Below are 19,500 nucleotides of genomic sequence, written 5' to 3'. Positions count from 1 at the left end.
GTTCCTGAAAAGAGTAAGTAATGCTTTTTTTTTTTTTTTTTTTTTTTTTAGTGAAAACTCTTTCTCCTAAAGAGAAAAAAACAGACTTCCTAACTCAAATGAAATGTGGTTCATATGGATGGTAATAATTGGTAAGACTGAGCAAAGAGGATGGTAAACAGAGTTTCCAGGTTAGAAGGTGGGCTGAGGGAGGAGAAGCATTCAGAGACACACGATGAATTGCACAGAGGATACAGCTTAGCTATTAATTTTGCCACATAGCAGTTTGGCCCCTCTGCATAAAATCAACTTTATGAACAAGAAATCCCGACATCAATCTTCAAAGAGAGTAGAATTCCTTGTTTCCTATAAGGGCTCTCAAAAGTGTTTGCACAAAGTTCTTCTGTCTCTCCCTCTTTGCAAGCCTACTAGCTTAATACTATATAGTCTTGCATTAAACATCTCAAAAACTTAGGCGAATACATGGAACAGCTCCAATTCTGTCACAGTGGTTTACGTTTGCTGTTAACACTTGGTGGCTGAAACACCACAGACTTAGTTGCTGACATATGTCAGCAGCAAGCTACTTCTCCTGCATATATAAAACCCAAAAGTTACCACAAGTGGTCCAAGAGGAATATGGACTGGGTATTTTTAGGAAACCATCTAACGAGGCAAATTGTATTTAAATGTCCAGAAAACAACATTTCTCGATATTCTACAGCAGAGTGCTTTGACTCATTTCAACTTTGAGAAGTATTACTTCTCCTAGCTGAAACATCAGTCACATTTTTTGGTGTTGTTTTATTATTATTATTACTATTATTATTATTATTATTATTATTGTTTTATGTTTTAAAACAAACACACACACACTTATCTGGGACAATCATTGTGTCCACAGAGATTTGAACACATTTTCAGGGCTGGAAATGACATATATGTTCAGAGATCAGCAATCATGATTAAATTCAAATCACCTATGCTAACGCGTCTGACTTACTAAGGCTACTAATATTACTGAACTGTTAGTTCAGTTATTCTGGAGAACAAAATAAAGTAAGAGCAGTCTGTGAAAATAAGACAAAAATTGCTTTGAAAGTGAGCCTTCTCCAATGACTTATTATTATTTTTTTTTTTAAGATTAAAAGACAAGAAGAATTGACTGTAAAATGCAACAATTAATAGCCAGTGAAATGTAGTTTGGCAGCGTGTTAACTCTGCAGGGAGAGCTCTTAACACATACAAACTCTTAGAATTACACATAGGGAACATATCATAAAATATAAATAGAGTTACTTTCCATTATGGGATTCAGAACTGCCATTATAGTAAAAATGTTTATTTTAAAAAGGAAGTACAGTTTTAGTGTAGCTATTAAAGAAAATAAACCAGTCTGAAAACGTTTTTATTTTTCATGTTAATGGTCAAAGCACACAAATTGCAGCGACGGTAATGTTGGAAACATCTTCAAATTTTTGTAAATGTTTTGACTCACAAGAAAACAAAACCCAGTTATTGTAATTGCAGTGAAATATACCAACCATTTCCTGGTCTAATGCAGTTCTTTGCAACACACAATTAAAACTTCCCATTAACTAGCAGTTAGTCATGAATTCAAGAAACGCAACATTTTTACCAATCTGCGTATTCTGTACTGACTAGAAAAATGGTGTTAAAGTAAGTCTTAATACTAGAGAGAATATTCGTGATAGCTTAAAGCAAGCTCAACAAAAAAGATTCTTAGATATTGACTGCAGTAGATTTGAATAGTTTTGAATTAAATCTCCAGTTGTGCTTGTACTGTACATTGCAAATGAAAAGAAGAAACAGTATTTTATGAATGCTCCCTTTCTATCTCAAAATACATTTGTTCTGAATACATAACTGCTAAATGTTGCATATGAAGACATATTAGGGTAGTAAATTGTTGTTAGTAAAATTCTAAATTGGAAATATAAAAAAGACATTTTAAATGGACATTATTATGCGTACCCAATGGTATAGAAGTTTTGAAAGACATTTCGAGATCATAGAATTTGTATGGTAACAGCTTATAAGCACAAACAAAACTCTCAAAATATATTATCTTTATAAAAACGTTGTAAACCAACCTAACACATTTACTTTAATATTAAATTCATGCCATGTATTTCAGCTCAGTCACTATGCACATTCACTATTAATACATACCGTATTCCTACTTTTTCCACATTGCTTATGAGCAATTGTTATTAGGAGTTATTTAGAATGTTCTAAGTTCTACTTAAATTTATTTTAATTACAAATAAGCTACCAAGCTTTTCCTGCCACCAAAAAAAAAAAAAAAAAAGACTTGAACCTATTTTTGAGACTCAAATGATTAGCTTTAGAGGACCCAGCATAGTTAGTTAGCATAGTATTCTACACTTTTTTAATAGCAACCAAAAATTGACAAGGGAATAATTATCTTTATATGTAAGGTATACATCTCTACAGTTGACACATGCTCCCAGTCAGAGGCATAAAGTCTTTTTGTACTGATGACATTGTGGAAAAATTTGAATTTGCATCCTGTAGCTCTCAAGGCTTAGGGTCTCCTCTGGCAACAGGCCATCATTTTTGCCTGAAAATCGCAGTGACAATGTGAACCACAGTGAACCACACTGAAAGAAGTAATGAGATACACAGGCCTATTGCACTCACCTTCCTCTCCTCCAGAGGACTTGCAGGCAAAAGAATGAAAAACCTCACTCTATGAAATACACCTTGCACTTTCCAGTTTGACTGACCCACTCTCCTCATGGAGAAAAGAATATCCACCTTGAAGAAGTGTGCAATGAAGCCCTGAAAAGCAGAGAACTGAGATATAGATGCCTATGCTGACACTGTAGGACATGAGGGTGTCAGTACATTAAGAACCAGATGCAGATTCTACCAGTACCAAATAGAAATCCAGATGAAAGTTGAATTTGAGGAGTGACTCGAATTGTTCATTTGATTTATTTTTTTTAATAAACTAGCAATTAGGTTTTTAGGTAAAATATGAAAAGACTGCAAACGACTGAAGTTTATAAAATAATTTCTGGAAAATGTTTTCATTAGAAATGTTCTATTTTACATAATATCTTCGAAAACTAACTTTCATCCTGAAAGAAGATCAAATACTTGACAGTTTCACTACCTTGATGGGTTCTTCCCAAAGCACTTTGGCTTGGCTTTCTACACAGTAGATTGCACAAACTTTTGCTGTTGCCTAAGCATTCAGAAGGATCTTTCTTCGAGATAAGCATTATAGTTTGCTTGTGTCCAGTGGATAGAGCAAAACTGACTTGGGTATGTAACCTGAGCATGCTTGCTAATTCCTCACCATAGGGAGGCTTTTGAAGACAAAATCTTGTTCTATTTTGTTCCAAAAAAAAAAAAAAAAATTCTACTGTCTTGGAATAGAACAGATAATACTGCCTCGACCTTTGCATTGGTCAAACACTAGAAATACAGGCTACAACAAGAATATTTACAAGAATTTGAGTGTTCATTCATCAATGACTTGAGATGTAGCCCATTTTGCTCCATCTGTTAAATCTAGGCTTAGTAGATTACTTGCATATATCCTTATGTTAAAAAAAATAATAAATAAAAATTAAAAAAAAAAAAGATAAGCATAGGAGTTGAAGGACCTTATGGTCATTCAAATGCAAAGGTACATGTGCCATCTTGGAATGGTTTGCACTTTCGGATAACTACTGCAATTGACAAAACAGCTGTTTTTTCCTAACATCAAAAAAACAGATCACAAAAAAACTGTATTATGCAGCACCTTGCTTATTAAGTTTACATGGTAAGGATATGGTAGTGGGAGTTCTGCAGGGCTGGCATCTGTGAGAAGAGCCCAGAAGTTGCCCCATGTCAGATCAAAGCCAGATTCAGCCAGCTCCAAAAGGGACCCACTGCTAGCCAGAGCTGAGCCAATAAGCTATGTTGGTTGCACCTCTCTGGGAGTAGATTTAAGAAAGGGAAAAAGAAAAACAAACAAACAAACAAAAAAAAACAAACAACAGCTGGGAGAGCGAGGAGTGAGCAACAGCCTTGCAGATACCAAGGTCAGCGCAGAAGGAAGGCAGGAGGTGCTCCAGGCACTGGAGCAGAAGTTCCCCTGTGGCCTGTGGAGAGGCCCCTGGTGGAGCAGGCTGTCCCCCTGCAGCCCATGGGTCCCACATGGGGCAGATCTCCATGCTGCAGCTCGTGGAGGAGCCCCCGGTGGAGCAGGTGGATGTGGCCTGGAGGAGACTACGGCCCATGGAGAGCCCCCACAAAAGCAGAGTGTTCCAGAGCTGTAGCCTGTGGACAGTAGCCCATGCAGGAGCAGATGATCTTTCAGGATGCTGCCCATGGGGACCCATGTTGGAGCAGTTTGCTCCTAAGGGATGCACCTCATGGTACGAACCCATACTGGAGCAGTTCTTGAAGAGCTGCTTGGGGGAAGGACGTAGAAGACGGTAGATGGGTGGGGAGGTTGTTTTACTTTGTCTTTAATTTCTCACTGCATTAGCTTGTTAGAAATAGGTAATCAGTTACATTAATCTCCCTATGCTGAGCCTGTTTTGCCTGTGACGATAATTATTGAGTGATCTCCCTGTCCTTATCTCAGCCCTTGAACCCTTTTCGTTGTATTTTCTCCCCTTTTCCCTTTGAGGAAGGGGAGCAAAAGGGCTGTTGTGGCTGAGCTCAGCTGCCCAGCTGAGTAAAACCACCACACCTTGTCTCCAACAGAAGTGAAGAGTGGATGCACAAAGACAAGCTAAGTATATAGAGTTAGCTTCACAGAAACATCTGGTGGTCTACAGCTGTGGGCCTTTCCAAGCCTGAGGTGCTATACAAGAATATTTGCTGGGTTTTCTTCAGTAAACTTGTCCACATTGAGTTGAGAATATGTTAAAAGAGATCTGTCTACACTAATCTTACTGTAGATATGAAATCATACTTGCCTAGTGATTGGGAAATTGGTGCACTAACCTCAAACACTGTTGATGTTGCTACAGGGAAAAATGCCATACTAGTGAATCCATATGTCAAAATCCTACAAAAGGATGTTATAAGTAAAAGGAATTTTATCCCAATAAACCTTCTGAAAAAGGTATTGCAGAGTCTGGGAACAATAGTGAAGGCATAGCCCAAGAGACAAATCCTTTCTTTCAGGAGGATGAAGTGAAGACTCTTGGATTATGACTGTAGCACATTAAGACCTAAGATTTTCAATGCAGTCTTGGCATCATGAAGGCTCCTCTGGGACACAAGGCTTTCAGAATTTTGCTTTCAGACCAGTAGGGAGAAGTTAACATCTTGCTCCTCAACTCTGCCTTCTTTTTCATTAGTGTTTCTTGTACTGTTACTTATACTTTGTACCGTCTATGCTTTTCTGTTTAGAAACCCCCACTCCAAACCTCAGCAAAACTCATAACTTATGAATTGTCTTTCAAACTATAAGTCCTTTAGGGTTTTCATATCCAGATTTTGATATGATCCTTCTTCCATTTGAAGAATAGATTTAACATAGAATCATTAAGGTTGGAAAAGACCTCCAAGATCAACTAGTCCAACCATACCCCTACCACCAATGTCACCCACTATCCATATTCCTAAGCACCACATCCAACCTTTAAATTAGGTTGAAGTCATAAAGAAAAGATCTGGCTGCTTTGTTCACAGTGCTGACTGTTTCCTGCTTTGCAAAGATTATAGTATTAGGTTTGCTAGAAGCACCTCCTGATGCACCTCTTTCTGAAGCACCTGCTTCTTTTATACCCAGATCTGTCCACCACTCTCATCTAATATTGCAAGGTATTCACAAAAATCTTAACCCTTTCCTGGTTCTTAGAGATTGACATCAGCCAAGAACAACACGCATAATTGCTTGCAGTCTAAGGTTAAATGAGAGCTGGCAGCATGGAGGCAAAATTCAGCAACTTTATTTACCCTCGAGTAGTTGTTCAGCTGCAAAGGCAACTGCTTAAATGAGATAATTGAAATCAAAGACAGCCTTTCTGTGACAATTCATTCTTTTTTCATGGCTAAGAACCTGATTCCCTTGGAAAGAGTTTCATGAAAAAAGCCACATTTCAGCAATTGAAATGGGACACATCTGCATCCATGGAGGAAGATGCACAAAGCTAAGAAGTCTTGTCTCCCTGCAGAATAGTTTATTCAGATGGCTGGCAAAGAAAGTAAGATAAACACTGGAAAATCCCTCAGACAATTCCGTCACTCTCTCATGTGGGCAAAAGTCACACGACCTGGCTGCAGCAGAGACAAAATGAGGGGGAGGAGACAGAAGACTATAGAGTTGTGTGACTGCATCTTATAAAATAGTAAGACATGAAGGTCTATTCAGTGGATGATATGGAGACTGAAGGAAGCAGAAAGGAGAGCATTAGAGGTCTCCTTATTATTAAGGAGATTATAAATTAAGTGCTTTAATATCAAGCAACAAACTTGCTCAAATTCTTCTTTTTCAGAAAGTACTACTGACACACAGATTTTATAGAGCCCAACCTAAATTGCCCTGCTGTCTGAAAGGTTCAAGTATTTTCCCCCTCTGGCTGTTTTCACTCCAGCCAACCCATGTCTGAGTTTGACATCTACTAATGGATTTATTTATTTATTTAGCAAAGAAAATCATTATTCCTTTAAGAAGACTTAAGTAGAAGATAACTAAGAGAAATAGAGAATCTTTACCAGCCAGAATGATCCCCTTGTAAAAACCATCACTACTTCACCAAAGTTGATATTAAGTTTAGCTGATAGAGATCTTTCATATAACATAGGCATAGGCCTACTGTTTTATGAATGCAATTTTACCTTACTGGAAACAGCGCAACCTTAGAACATCCAGAGATACCATTTCTCCAGCAAGGGAAGAGTCCTTTTTAACACTGACTGACGTTTTATTATGCTAAGACAAGTTTGCATGTACTTTTGCAGACACTTTCTAAAGTATAGGGCTGTCTAAATTAATCTCTGTAAATCTGTTGGGCCCCTGTGTACACCAAAATATAGTGCTTGCTCCCTCTCTCAAACAAGGTTATAGGAACAGCAACCACTCTGAGCTCTTCATATAAACAGCAACAGAAACTTGTAGACTTCTATGTAGGGCTGCTACACGCTTGCTTCATGATGGCTCGCTCAGCACAAATTAATCTAGGATAGATTCAGGTCAACCTGACCTGAAATGGATCTTAATTGAGTTAGTACAACCAGGTCTAGAGTATCCCATTGCCATGGTCTGATTCACTCCATTAAAAAGAACGAAGAAAAGCCACTGGCAACAAATACTGGCATTATACAGCTTAGGATTTTTTTTTGGAAACTGGAGTCAAGTTTTGAGGAGTCAGCATAATATAATACTTAAAGGAACACAAACGGATCCAAAAGGTCAGAACAGGGTCGTAGTTTATGTACCCATGAGGCTGATTCAGAACCACGTTATATGCAAGCCAGAAGTCCTGGAATTAGTTATCAGAATTATATTATAGATGCCCTCCCCATAATTCACATTATTCAGAAATGGAAAATTATTATTCTTTAATTTATTTTTTTTTAAGTTCATGCCAACTCCATACAATTCTCCTGCTGGTGAGACCACACAGTGCAGACCATAGCAAGAATGAAATAGATGAAACCCAGAAATGTTTTCTCTTTGATGATGGATTGCCACTGCTGGAAGATGATTAATGCTGATTACAAAGATTACAATTCAAAAAGCCATCACTGATACCCATGCTTTTGCATTTCCAAGCTTGGTACTTTGCTGCTGTATTGGGTAGCACTGATCACATCTGTATAGTTTCATAATACAAGACAGGATGGTGTCATGTAGGAGTTTTATCAATGTCAGCATGGAAGGAAAAGCAAGATAACTCACTAACAGATGTGGCAAAGCAAAGTGGAATTGCCCACCCTTGCTTCCCCCATCTTGGGTCTATACTCCAGCGAAATTCACAGAAATCTTTGCCATTCAGTTGGGGTATTCACTGCAAATTTCTCTGCAGAAGACTACAGAGGAAGAGCTTTTCTCACTGACAGAAATTTACTTACTTCTCAATTCCAAAAAGCTTCTGAATACATATTTAAATATAAGTGTTTCCCTCCAAGTGAACATGATTTAAATAAAAGTAATCATACATTCCATTTTTGTCAACTTCCCTTGTACGGAAGGAAATGTATCATCCACAGAAAACATCACTTAAATGCATCATTTATTCTTCTGTATATCTACCCCTAGTAGCTTTTTAACAATGCTTAGCATCTTCTGCAGTATTACTGTCCAATTCAGTGATTTTAGTTTCATTTAACAGAAAAACCATCTGGAAAGCAGGTATCAATCATTTACTACAGAAGCCCAGCACCTAACTCTGCAAGAAAGCTTTTAAATACTTTAACTAAATCCACTCATAGATCACAGGCAGAGCTTTTTATGACCTCAGTTTGCTTACATGTCAAATTCTATCAAAAAAAGTAACAAGGTCAGATTGTTTCATCAGTTGTATTCAGGTAATACTAAAGGGTTCAGAATTTGGCCCAAATTTAATCAATATATATAATAAGCAGTCTTAGCCACTTAGAAATTTATTAACTCTGATCAATGGATTTCATACAACAGCTGCACGAAAATCAATGAACAACGCAACCTATAGAGAATATTGCAAATGTTTGCTCATTAGGAAATTTCTGCTCCCTCTTTTCTTTCCAAAGGTAACCATTTTGCAAAAGATTGTTTAGCCAAGTATTCCAATGCTAAAGGTGCTCTGGCTGTATGTACACAGCACATTACTGGACACTCCAAATGGAAGGACAATCAGTTCCAGATGTTTTTCACTGATTAAATTTATCCCAAGCAAGGTTAAGTAAATGACAAGCAGCTGCCTTTTTTTCATTACTCATGAAAAATGCTTCTTAGAGTTCTGTGTTTAACAGGCAGATGCATGGTGCAGTACATATATTCCTAGGATTTCACGATTAACAGAGAATGTGGACAATCTTCAGAGAAACAACTATTATTTTTATTTTTTTATTTTTTTTTATCTCCAGTATGTCAGAGTTTATGCAGATCACATTTAACAGGAAGAAGCTTAAGAATTAAACAAAAAACATGTATCTTTGGAATGCCCCAGGTATGTACTCCCCTAAGACACAGCTACTCAACTCAGAAACTACTTTCTACCGGAGTAAGTAGAAATAAACCAGAAAAATGTTGAAGTGCCACCAACTAGATCATGGCTCAGTGCAATAATGGCATCATTCCAGTGACCCATCAATTCAAACAGGACAGCAAAGTGCAGTGGTTTCAGGTTATCACACATGACACAAGAACAGTGGAAACAAACACAAACAACAATGAATGCAGGAGGTATAAATTCAAAATTATTCAAGTGTGAAGACTTACAACTTAATAACAAGCAAGACCACTATAATCTGGGGATTGCCTACTGTCTGGCCACCTCCCTTTTTGTTCTTGAATCTTTACGTCCAAAAACAAAGATAACTGACTGAAATATGTCAGTGCAATATGCTTACAGGTTGAAACAAAGCTTTATTTCTTAGACTTCTGTCCTTCCATTTATATTCAGACATGCAATGCTTTTACACCTGAGAGGATTAAACTGACAGCAAGGTATAAAAATCCCTTGCACATATCTTTAGGCAAGTTGACAGGTCAGATTTTCTATCACAACACTTATGCCTGTAGGTATGAATCACAGAATCACTGAATGGTTTGGGTTAGAAGGGACCTTAAAGACCATCCAGTTCCAAACCCCCTGCCATGGGCAGGGACACCTCCCACCAGACCAGGCTGCCCCATCCAATTTGGCCTTCAACACTTCCAGGGATGGGGCATCCACAGCTTCCCTGGGCAACCTGTGCCAGCGCCTCACCACCCTCATAGTAAAGAATTTCTTCCTAATATCTAATCTAAACTTTTTCTTTTGTTTAAAAAAAAAAAGGCTTAAAACCTTTGTCCTAGGCCTCCCTGCTTTTCTGTAGGCCCCCTATAGGTACTGGAAGGCTGCTATATGGTCTCCCCAGAGCCTTCTCTTCTCCAAGCTGAACAACCCCAATTCTCTCAGCCTGTTGCACAGGCCCACCTCTCAAGCCTGTCCAGGTCCCTCTCTCTGGATGGCATACCACCCCTCCAGCATGTCAACTGCACCACACAGCTTGGTGTCATCAGCAGACTCGTTGAGGGTGCATTCCATCCCACTGTCCATGTCGCAGACAAAGATGTTAAACAGCACCAGTCCCAACATTGACCCCTGAGGAACCCTACTCATTTCTGATCTCCATTCAGACATTGAGACATTGACCTCAGCTCTCTGAGTGTGACCAGCCAGCCAATTACTTACCCACCCAGTGGTCCATCTATTAAATCCATGTCTCTCCAATTTAGAGACAAGGATATCATGGGGGACAGTGTCAAATGCTTTGCACAAGTCCAGGTAGATGACACAAGTTGCTATTCCCTTATCTATAAAAGCACATAAAAGCATTTCCAAAGCACAGAAGTAAAAGCAAAGAAACTAATTGATTTCTGATAGAGAAAATCTGCAAAGAACACTATGCATCCCTGTATATTAAAGTTATTTTTCAAACGCCTGCTATGAGACTGCTACATGAAGACACATATCAAAAAAATTGTTTAGAAAGCAGCCAACATCTGGGTATCTAAACAAGGAACAGAACCAAAACAAAAGTAATAATCCTGAACAAATTTTCTTCTCTCAATTTTAAAGCAATGGTCAAGGTTGCATACATATATATACAAGTATGATATATAACAAATACACAAACTACATAGAACCAAAGTTTATTTTACTTCTAATTCTGGAATCTTTTCAGCTTTTCTAGATGATGCACAACGTAAAATACAACCTTTTCAAACCATATTAAGTCCATCTATCAAGATGAGAATTATACCTACTGGCACCTACTCCTGCATTTAAGTAGAACCAGTTTTTAAAAAATAATAATTAAAAAAATAACATGGTGTCCCGGCCTCTCACAATAACATTTTGTCATTCCTATCAGAAAGAACAAATTTCTGTTGCTAAAAAGTAGCTTCACATTCTAGATTAAAATAACAGCTTATTTTCCCCCACAGAGCATTTACTGTATTTTCTGCAAGAATCAGCTTCTCTTTTTACAAAATCTGACATTCCTGATTACTACTCCTCCTTGCTTATGCTAACAATAAATAAACGAATAGGCCTATGTTTAGTACTGCATTGACTAATAGCATTCTTTACTTCTGTAATGCTGTGTCAGTCTAAAAACACTTCATAAAAAATTAAGACTCATGATATCTCAGACAGACGAGACATATTCATTTAACAGATGACGCAGCTGAAGCACAGTGAGTTAATTGTTTGCCCAAGGTTACATAGCAAATCAGTAACAGAGCTAGGAACAGAATCCAGGAACACTGACTCATGCAGCACTTCTTCCTCAACTCCAGACAAGCCTTTTGCATACTGCCTCAACACCAAAACTGTGTTTTCCCTTGCAGTCTAACCAGCCAGCTATTATGCACTGAATTTTTGTTAAAATGAGATGGAGGATGATGACAGTCTCTTTAACTGCCTCTATATCTTTTATGGAAAAGAAACTTTAAGGCAAAACCCCACAGTCCTTGATGGTGTTTTGCTCTTTGTTTTGGTAGTTTTGTTGTTTTCTAAGATAACAAAATTAGTACACACAAGAAAAATGGAGGAAGTTCAAAAAGCTATTCTTAAACAATTTACAAGATGAAGCGCCTGCTTCTCATGTTCACTGGAAAGGCTCACAGATGGTTCAAAAGGTCTGCGTTTCCATACAGTCATTAATGAACTACAGTGGAAATCCTTAGAGTCTATAGTACTACAATTGTTCTGTGTCACTACCAACTTAAGTGTGACTATCAGTTTTAACAGTTTGACCACTTCAGAATTCTCATGGGCTTTAACCAACTGGCCCATAATTCTGTGAGTCCTCCTTCCCTCTTTCAAAGCACACTTTGTATTTCCTTTTGTAGACCTCTGCAATCTCACTAGCCTCCTATGAGTCCTGTTCATAGCTCTCAGGTTGTTTCTGACCTCACCCAAACTACTCAGCTATGTACTTTGCAAGCCCATATAACTAAAAACCACATGACTTCAGTGCATCTTTCCTAATCCTTTCTCTTCTAACTTGAATTGCTCCTCACTGAATTATTATCTAAATAGTATTAAGTAGCACAACTTGTAGCATTGCCTCCAATTAATGTGTTGACTTTCTGTGAAAAATAAAACACAATAAACTATTTCCTGACATCAATATTTCTACCCTTTATGTTTAAAAAAGGAGACAATTTTCCTTTCTCCATAGGTTTTCATCTCAATTTTAGGTTATTCACAATTTACCCAGATTGTTCCATCTTTCCTACATTTTGGAAAATTGACAGTTTGGCATATTCTTGTAAATTCACTAAGAAGTTTCTACATCTCCCAGATTCTCCTGTTTTGCCCTGTATTTCCATTGCTAATAAGAAGGCCTAGGCTTTGTACCAAATTTGTGAAACTTCATCCCTGAAGTGTATCAGTTCTCCTCCGTCCAGACTTTTTTTGATTTGCCTTTAAGTGGTTTGGCTATGAAAGCAATTTCTCTAATTGACCAGGTATCTCTATCTAACTAGTTTTACTTTTGTTTATATTTGTGTACTACAACCATAATTTCATATCTACAGCTGTAACAAGCAGTAATTCTAGTAGACTAAGATATTTACAGTGAACATAATGGCATATCATAGAGAAATACAGGCTGGACAGACTATCAGAGACCTCAAGAAGTAGAGATACAGGATGCAGTATATAGGAGTACAACCTAAGATAGTAGAAAGGGCACAGTCTTGTCACCGGGGTCTCCACAGCTATAAGCAGTTCACTAGTGGTCAGTTAAATTAAAATGCAGACAAGGAGCTGAGAAAAATTGTTTTTTAAAGGTAACAGAGAACAAAGAAACAGTGTCTCACATTCATAAATGGGATTATAATATAGTAAATCCAGATGAAACATGGAGCTACAAACCAATGAAGAAAAGTGTAAAATTGTTAGCAAAAATTTATATATGATTTCAAGTGGGTCCTAAGAGAGAAGAAATCATCACTACAAACATAGTATTCCTCCGGAATATGATATTTTATATACCTATAGTTATAACATAACTATATACGTTATATTTGTTATTATACGGAATTTATATACTGTTGTGAAGAACTCCAGATTGCACCAGCTTATTTTAACACTTGGGCTTCTCCTGCCCCAACAGATGAAATTCTTAGGATCTAGAGCAGCAGAGGAAGGAAGAGCACAGACATGAGGAAAAGAGGTAAAAACTAAGAAGTCTATATTACAGTTTTAATTGCATTATTACTATTAATGCAACTTTTGGAATATGAAAATAAAAAGCAAAAAATATAATAATAATGAACTTCTTTTTTGTAACTTGGATCTGGATTAATAAACGGTTAGATCAAGACTTCACATATACTAGCACTGAATTCTCAATTTTACTTTTATAAGATTTGCTTATAAAAGCACTATACTTTTCTCACTCTTGCTTCCTACAACACTTTATCTATTAATACTGAGCTTCCATTCTTGAAGCCTGTTATGTCTGTTCCACTTTTCTCTCTTCTTCCCAAAGTTGGCTCTCCACCTTTTTCATAAGCCCCCTTTAAGTGTTGAGTAGCTGCAATAAGGTCACCCCAAAGCCTTCTCTTGTTCAGGCTGAACAGCCAGCTCTCTCAGCCTTTCTTCATAGTGTTATTCAGTTTTATTTCACAACTAAAATTAGTTGGAACATTTTCAACTAAATTTGTTTTCATCTAAATGAAATGTCTTTGACAAAGCAAACATTTTCTGGAGGAAAAAAAGAAGTCTAAAAATCAGTTTTACTAATATTATGAAGCAGAAAATATTTAGGGAGCTGCAAATGCCTTCTCTCATTAAGGACTCCCATCTAAAACAAAGTATTTGCTCAGTCCAATTCAGAGTGATTGGTGATCTAAACTCTGGTCCTAAATCAGGCAGAACAGAGTTGAATAAATGCAGAGGGGAAAAAAAATTAAACCTCAAAAGCTGCCAGATTTAATCAGAAGTAAAAATGTGTTTGGCAGAGGCAGCTGATCTCTTCCTCTCAGCCTTCGTCTCCCCTTACACCAGCTCCCTCTCCTAGATCTACTATCCCACTTTGGTCATGCAAGGTAAACCACAGAATACACTGAAAGTACTTGCTCAGGGCAGCCAGGGCTGAAACAGCAGGGACTTAAAACTCCAGTAGAAGCATTTGGTTGTGTTTCCACAATTCTTATTCACAGTCAAGTACCATTAGTAACTATGGGTCCTGAACTGACAAATTTAGATATTAAACAGCCCTATACTGCATATAGGTTCTTATCGTAAAGCCACCAGCATCTGCTACTCACCTTCTTAAGAGCATGATATTTTTCAGAAGCAAGGTATCTGGATACTTTCCCTTGCTCATTTGGAGCATATCTTTATATTTACTTTTTTTTTTCTTTTTTTTTTTTTTTCCCCCTGACTTACTGACAGTTAGGCAGACTGTCAAATGCTTTGGTGTTTGCTTTATTCTGTTAATTTCAGCCATATGTTTTTTCTCACCTTTCACTCAACTTGTCAGCACTGGAATCTATGAATCCACTTAATTTAAAATGTTTGCTTCTTTATATGTACTGCAGATTGTAATCTATCTACACCACTGAGGGAAAGCAGCCCTTTTCCCAATGGAAATGCAACCAATTTCCAGGAACAACCAACCTAGTGCTAGATAGGTGAATTCTGGAATGTCAGCATCCAAACTAATATTATAGAAAGAATTAATCAGCATTAACACTATTATGCACTTATATAAAAGTGTTTGAAAAGGTATTCTGGGGAGCACTGAAAATTAAATCTCTACCTCTCCTATTGAGAAGTTACTCTTGTACAGTTTTGGTTTGAATAGGAGGATGAAAAAATATCAGCATGCAAGAAAACCCCAAAAGCAAACAGAAAAGCATAGTGATAAATAGGGAATTTTGTTTTTATCCCAGCAGAGATTTATCAGTGTGAGAGTTTTGTGACTTTGACAAATTTTACAATAACAAGTTGTGTATACAATCTACAGTAACTGACAGAGAATAATATATTCCATCTGCTGGAGAAGTCCCAAGAGGCTGACCTGTAAGGTCCAAAAGTTTTCACATTTTTATAATTTTTTTTCCTAATAAAGTGTTATGAAACAGCTATTCAGTTCATTTTGAGAAGCATACATTACAGTGTATAGCTGTTATTTGAATATGAAACTCAAATGCACATAAGAGAATGTCAGTTGCATTCTAGTGTTATTTGTCATTCTTCTATTTGGATTTGTCTTTATGACCTATCACTCACTCTTGATACAATAAGTAACTATCGTCTTGATAGTTAAGTGCCTTGTTTAAATCTTAAAGGCACATTAAAGATGCCAGAGAGTTGACATGTGTGATGTCATCTTAAATAACAGACCCTGCTGCAAGCAACTATGTGCTGTACACTCTGGTTGACAGAAGTACAGGTAAAGTTCAATTCCTAGACTATAGAAAAAAATTATGGCTATAATCTCAGGTGAGGTGAAGTCACTGAGGAGCTTCAAATCATTGCAGAAAAAAATTAAACTGTGCATCCTGGTACAAAAGAGTTCTCAGCTGGAGACAATGGAAATGCACAGAAACAATACACTGCACTAGAGTATCTTCAGTATCACAGTTATTTCTGAGAATTGTTTTTTCAGCAAATCCATGTCTGCTCTAGCTGTTCCTTTTAATTTCTTTCTAAATATTTTTATCTTTTCAAGAAATTTGACTTCAAGGAAAATATTACTGTGGAAGGACTTAGCCTTTCCATTCCTGCAAGGATGGTCAAGTTCTTAGTGGTATAGAGCACGCTACACTAGTCATGCCACAAATCCCAAGATGCATAACTAAGTCAAGAGCAGTTTATCTTTTGATTTATCAGGCGTTTCTTGCAAGATCCAGCCAGTTATGGTACATAAAGATCTAGTTCCTACATTATGCACTACCCTTTTTTTTTTTTTTATTACACATACAATTACAAAAATACTTTTTTTTTTTTATTACACATACGAGTATTTCAAGTGTTAAATTAATGTTGATCGTATCTATAGGCATTATAAGGCTCCCCTTTCTCAAACCTTCAATTTAGAGGTAAAGAGGAAAGCATTTTTATCTAGCCTTGAAAGATATGCCTCCACACAATTTTTGATTAAGCCAAGATGAAGCTGGGTGGACGTGGATACGCAAACAGGATATCCAAAGAAAAACCTCAGTTCTCATGAAAAAGAGGTACACTCACATTATGTACTTCCTGAATCAAGGTAAATCTCTCCATCAAGGAAATTTTAACTGAATGTCAGTTTATTTTCTGCCCAGAACAAGGCATTTTCTTAGTGGGACTGTTATTCCTTTGACTGCAGTTGCCAGGCATTTGTTTCAGGTTTCCTTGCAGTCTCTCACATCTGACTGAAGCAGCAGACAAGAAGAGCTGTTTCAAAGCAACAGCTCTGCTCCTCCTAGGTCAGGCCTATAAAAGTGATCTAATTCAACCTCAAAGTCTGCCATCATCTGTAAAACATCCAGCCGCAACAACCAATGAATAAAATATTCCACTATAACAACAGTGAAATAGAAGCTGGCATACTTCTTTTCAATTACATTTTTTTTTTTCCTTTTCTAAGAGAGACTTTAAGGGAGGAAAAAAAAACACCCACACTTACAGGCTTGCAACCTAGTACTTCTACTTCTCAAGAATAGAAGCCTATTAACTCTGGCAAGGAGATCTTTGCTGAGAGAAATCAGGTTTAAATTTTTGAGAGGTGTCAAGAATGTTCAGTCAACTGAGCAATCAAGTTAGCCTGGAATCCTGGAAGCTTTGTACCAGAAGGAATAAATCAGAAAACCAAATGAAGTGTGACTTACCCCAGACATGAGCAAAGGCAAAAAAATAAAAAAGATTGGTAACGGAATAATATGCATGGTTGAGTCTCAGAATGAGAATAAATTAGACCAACTATAGTAAGAATTGAACAAGAAAGCAATTTCAGAAAAAGGGCAAAAATGCTTTCATTTCGCTCTGCTACCCAGCTGTAATGCAAAATAAATAAATAAATAAATAAATATTTTACAGTCTAGTCCTTTCAATCTTTCTTCTGAGGGACAGTGCTTTGCTCAGACTAACATTGAAGGAATACAGCTGAAGTGAAGATACAAGCACTGGCTGAGGCATGATTACAGGCAACTTAGTCCTCAATTCTTTATTAAAGTTAGAAGTTACACCATTGCACAAGCCTTTCTTTTTTTTTTTTTTTTTTTGCTTCTGTCCAGCACTGAGTGATGCCACAATACCAAGATACACTCAGCTAAATCTGCACTGATCAGCAAGGGAAGCTGCACATTTCTAATAAACAAGGGTGTTGAGAATTGTTGTATTCTGTAAAGAGGAAAATTTTTAAACCAGCAACTTCATAAACCACACCATTCACCCCTTTCCCAGAAACCTACAAAAACACAGGAATTGCCAAGCAACAACACTGTCAAAAATACTGTCATTGCTGAAAAGCACTCTTGACCTCAACACAACATGACAGAAGGAAAATCAAAATATAAACCAGAACAAGAATGAAAACCTACACCAGGAGAAGAAAAACGTTTCCTCCCAGAACAGCAGGTTCATGGCTATCAATTGCATAAAGTAGAGTCTTGAAGATCTTTCTAAAACGCTAGGAGCAAGATGCTCCTACCCCTTGCAGATGTGTTTCAGTATGCCACAGTTCCCAGTCAGATGTGGAATAGCAAGCAGCTAATTGCTCTCACTTGAATATAACAGGTTAACAACACTCTCTGGCAAATCTAAAGTCAGAACAGCCCAGTAAAACTACTGCATTTGATTTCATTCAGAAGACATTACACATTCACTCTGGGAGTAAAAATATTTAATATACATGGATATATATTTAATTAAAGAGATCATCGTGTCAAGACTACAGACATACTCTCTCCAGGCTGAAATTGTATCAGCCTCAATGCCACATAAGAGCTATTTCATACAGAGTTGACACTCAGGTTTAGCAAGGACAGATGAAAACTTATGTGAAAGCAGCAAATGAGACCATAATTCAGCGCTACTGCCTTTGACTAGGACCAACATCTTTGGACACCTCAGTTAACTTGTCCAAGTTTTGCATGCCTCTATGTACAGAACATAACTCCTTGAACTATGAGGAAACAGTTTCTCTTTAAGCTAAAGACTTTAGCAAATCCAGAACTTGCATGTTTCCCTTCCCATCACATGAGACAAAGGAAGTCAGCACAACGATGGAAAAACTAACTTTCAAAAAAATCCTCACTTCATAATAAACAATGTTATTTTATACCCACCATCTTTAAATGAAGTTCATGGTGGAAAAGAATTTTTACAAACGCAGCAATATCTTAGCTCAGCAAAGAAATTCAACCACTTTCCATATTGAAATACAACCACTCATAGCAACACAATATTTTAGTGAAGTAATAAACAAAACACTTATCAAAACCTCCTGGTTAACAAAGGAATGGGTAAATATTTTATGCCTATCACAATTTATTTGCACAGTGTTTAAGAAGGTGCTGTAAAAAAGTAAAGATATTTTTCCTATTTTATTTTCCTTTCTTCAGGCTCTATGTGAGGTAAAGTTTAATAGTGGCATAGATCTGAGGAAGCTTTCCATCCAGCTGAAATAATTCCAAAATGTAGAATTTGAAACAAAAAAGGTTTTTGTTTTTTATGTTCACACCACACATCTAAAAATTTCCTTTTGCATTTCTGTTACTTTGAGTCTCCCTGTAATTTTTGACACATTTTGCGTTACTGATTACTTTTATATTATTTTTCACAGAAATTTTCATCAGTTTAGTTACTGTTAACATTCTCTCTTAAAAATGCTAGCCTAAATGTAAATTACCTCCTGGTTCATCGATGTAGAAAGACACATCTTTTTTGTCTTCTTGTTCATCAACATGATCATAAGTGATCTGTGGAATAGATAAGGCATTCTCTCCTGGGTTTATCACAGGTGCAGAACCATTACCACAGCCTGGTTTCCCTTTTCTTTTGGATCTTCTAGCCTGTGGTAGTAGAAAGAGGATGATATCAAAACATACTATGAAAACCAGAAAAGAACCTCCCTGTACAATAAATTCATCTCAGCAGGATTATTTATTTCAGTGCAATTGTAATTCAGTAAAAGTGTTACATTCTTGGTTAATGCTTACAGAATGGCTCATTTTAGATTATTATTTTAAATTTGGTAAGGGTTACTCTTAAGGGAAGATGCTTAGCACATTCTGAAAATCAGTTATCAGTTAGAATTTTATCAGTTACAATTTCTCAAGCCATATCTGAAATTCAAGGCACCCAAAATATTAATCATTTGAGTATA

At 36.9% G+C, this 19,500-nt stretch overlaps 1 protein-coding gene across 1 annotated transcript in view; it reads right to left on the bottom strand.

Moving 5' to 3' along the window:
- LOC308185124 (potassium voltage-gated channel subfamily KQT member 1-like) overlaps positions 1-19,500 on the bottom strand; it is a 524,663-nt gene that overhangs the window by 423,919 nt on the left and 81,244 nt on the right. Inside the window, exon 11 of the mRNA XM_080572865.1 lies at positions 19,024-19,186. Within this exon, the coding sequence (XP_080428991.1) occupies positions 19,024-19,186 (163 nt within the window). The remainder of the gene's footprint in view (positions 1-19,023; positions 19,187-19,500) is intronic.

Source organism: Anser brachyrhynchus, assembly GCF_964034855.1.
Source record: "Anser brachyrhynchus genome assembly, chromosome: 1".
Classification (NCBI taxonomy): Eukaryota; Metazoa; Chordata; class Aves; order Anseriformes; family Anatidae; genus Anser; species Anser brachyrhynchus.
Note: the sequence above shows the minus strand (reverse complement) of the source record. Positions and strands in the feature narration are given on the sequence as shown.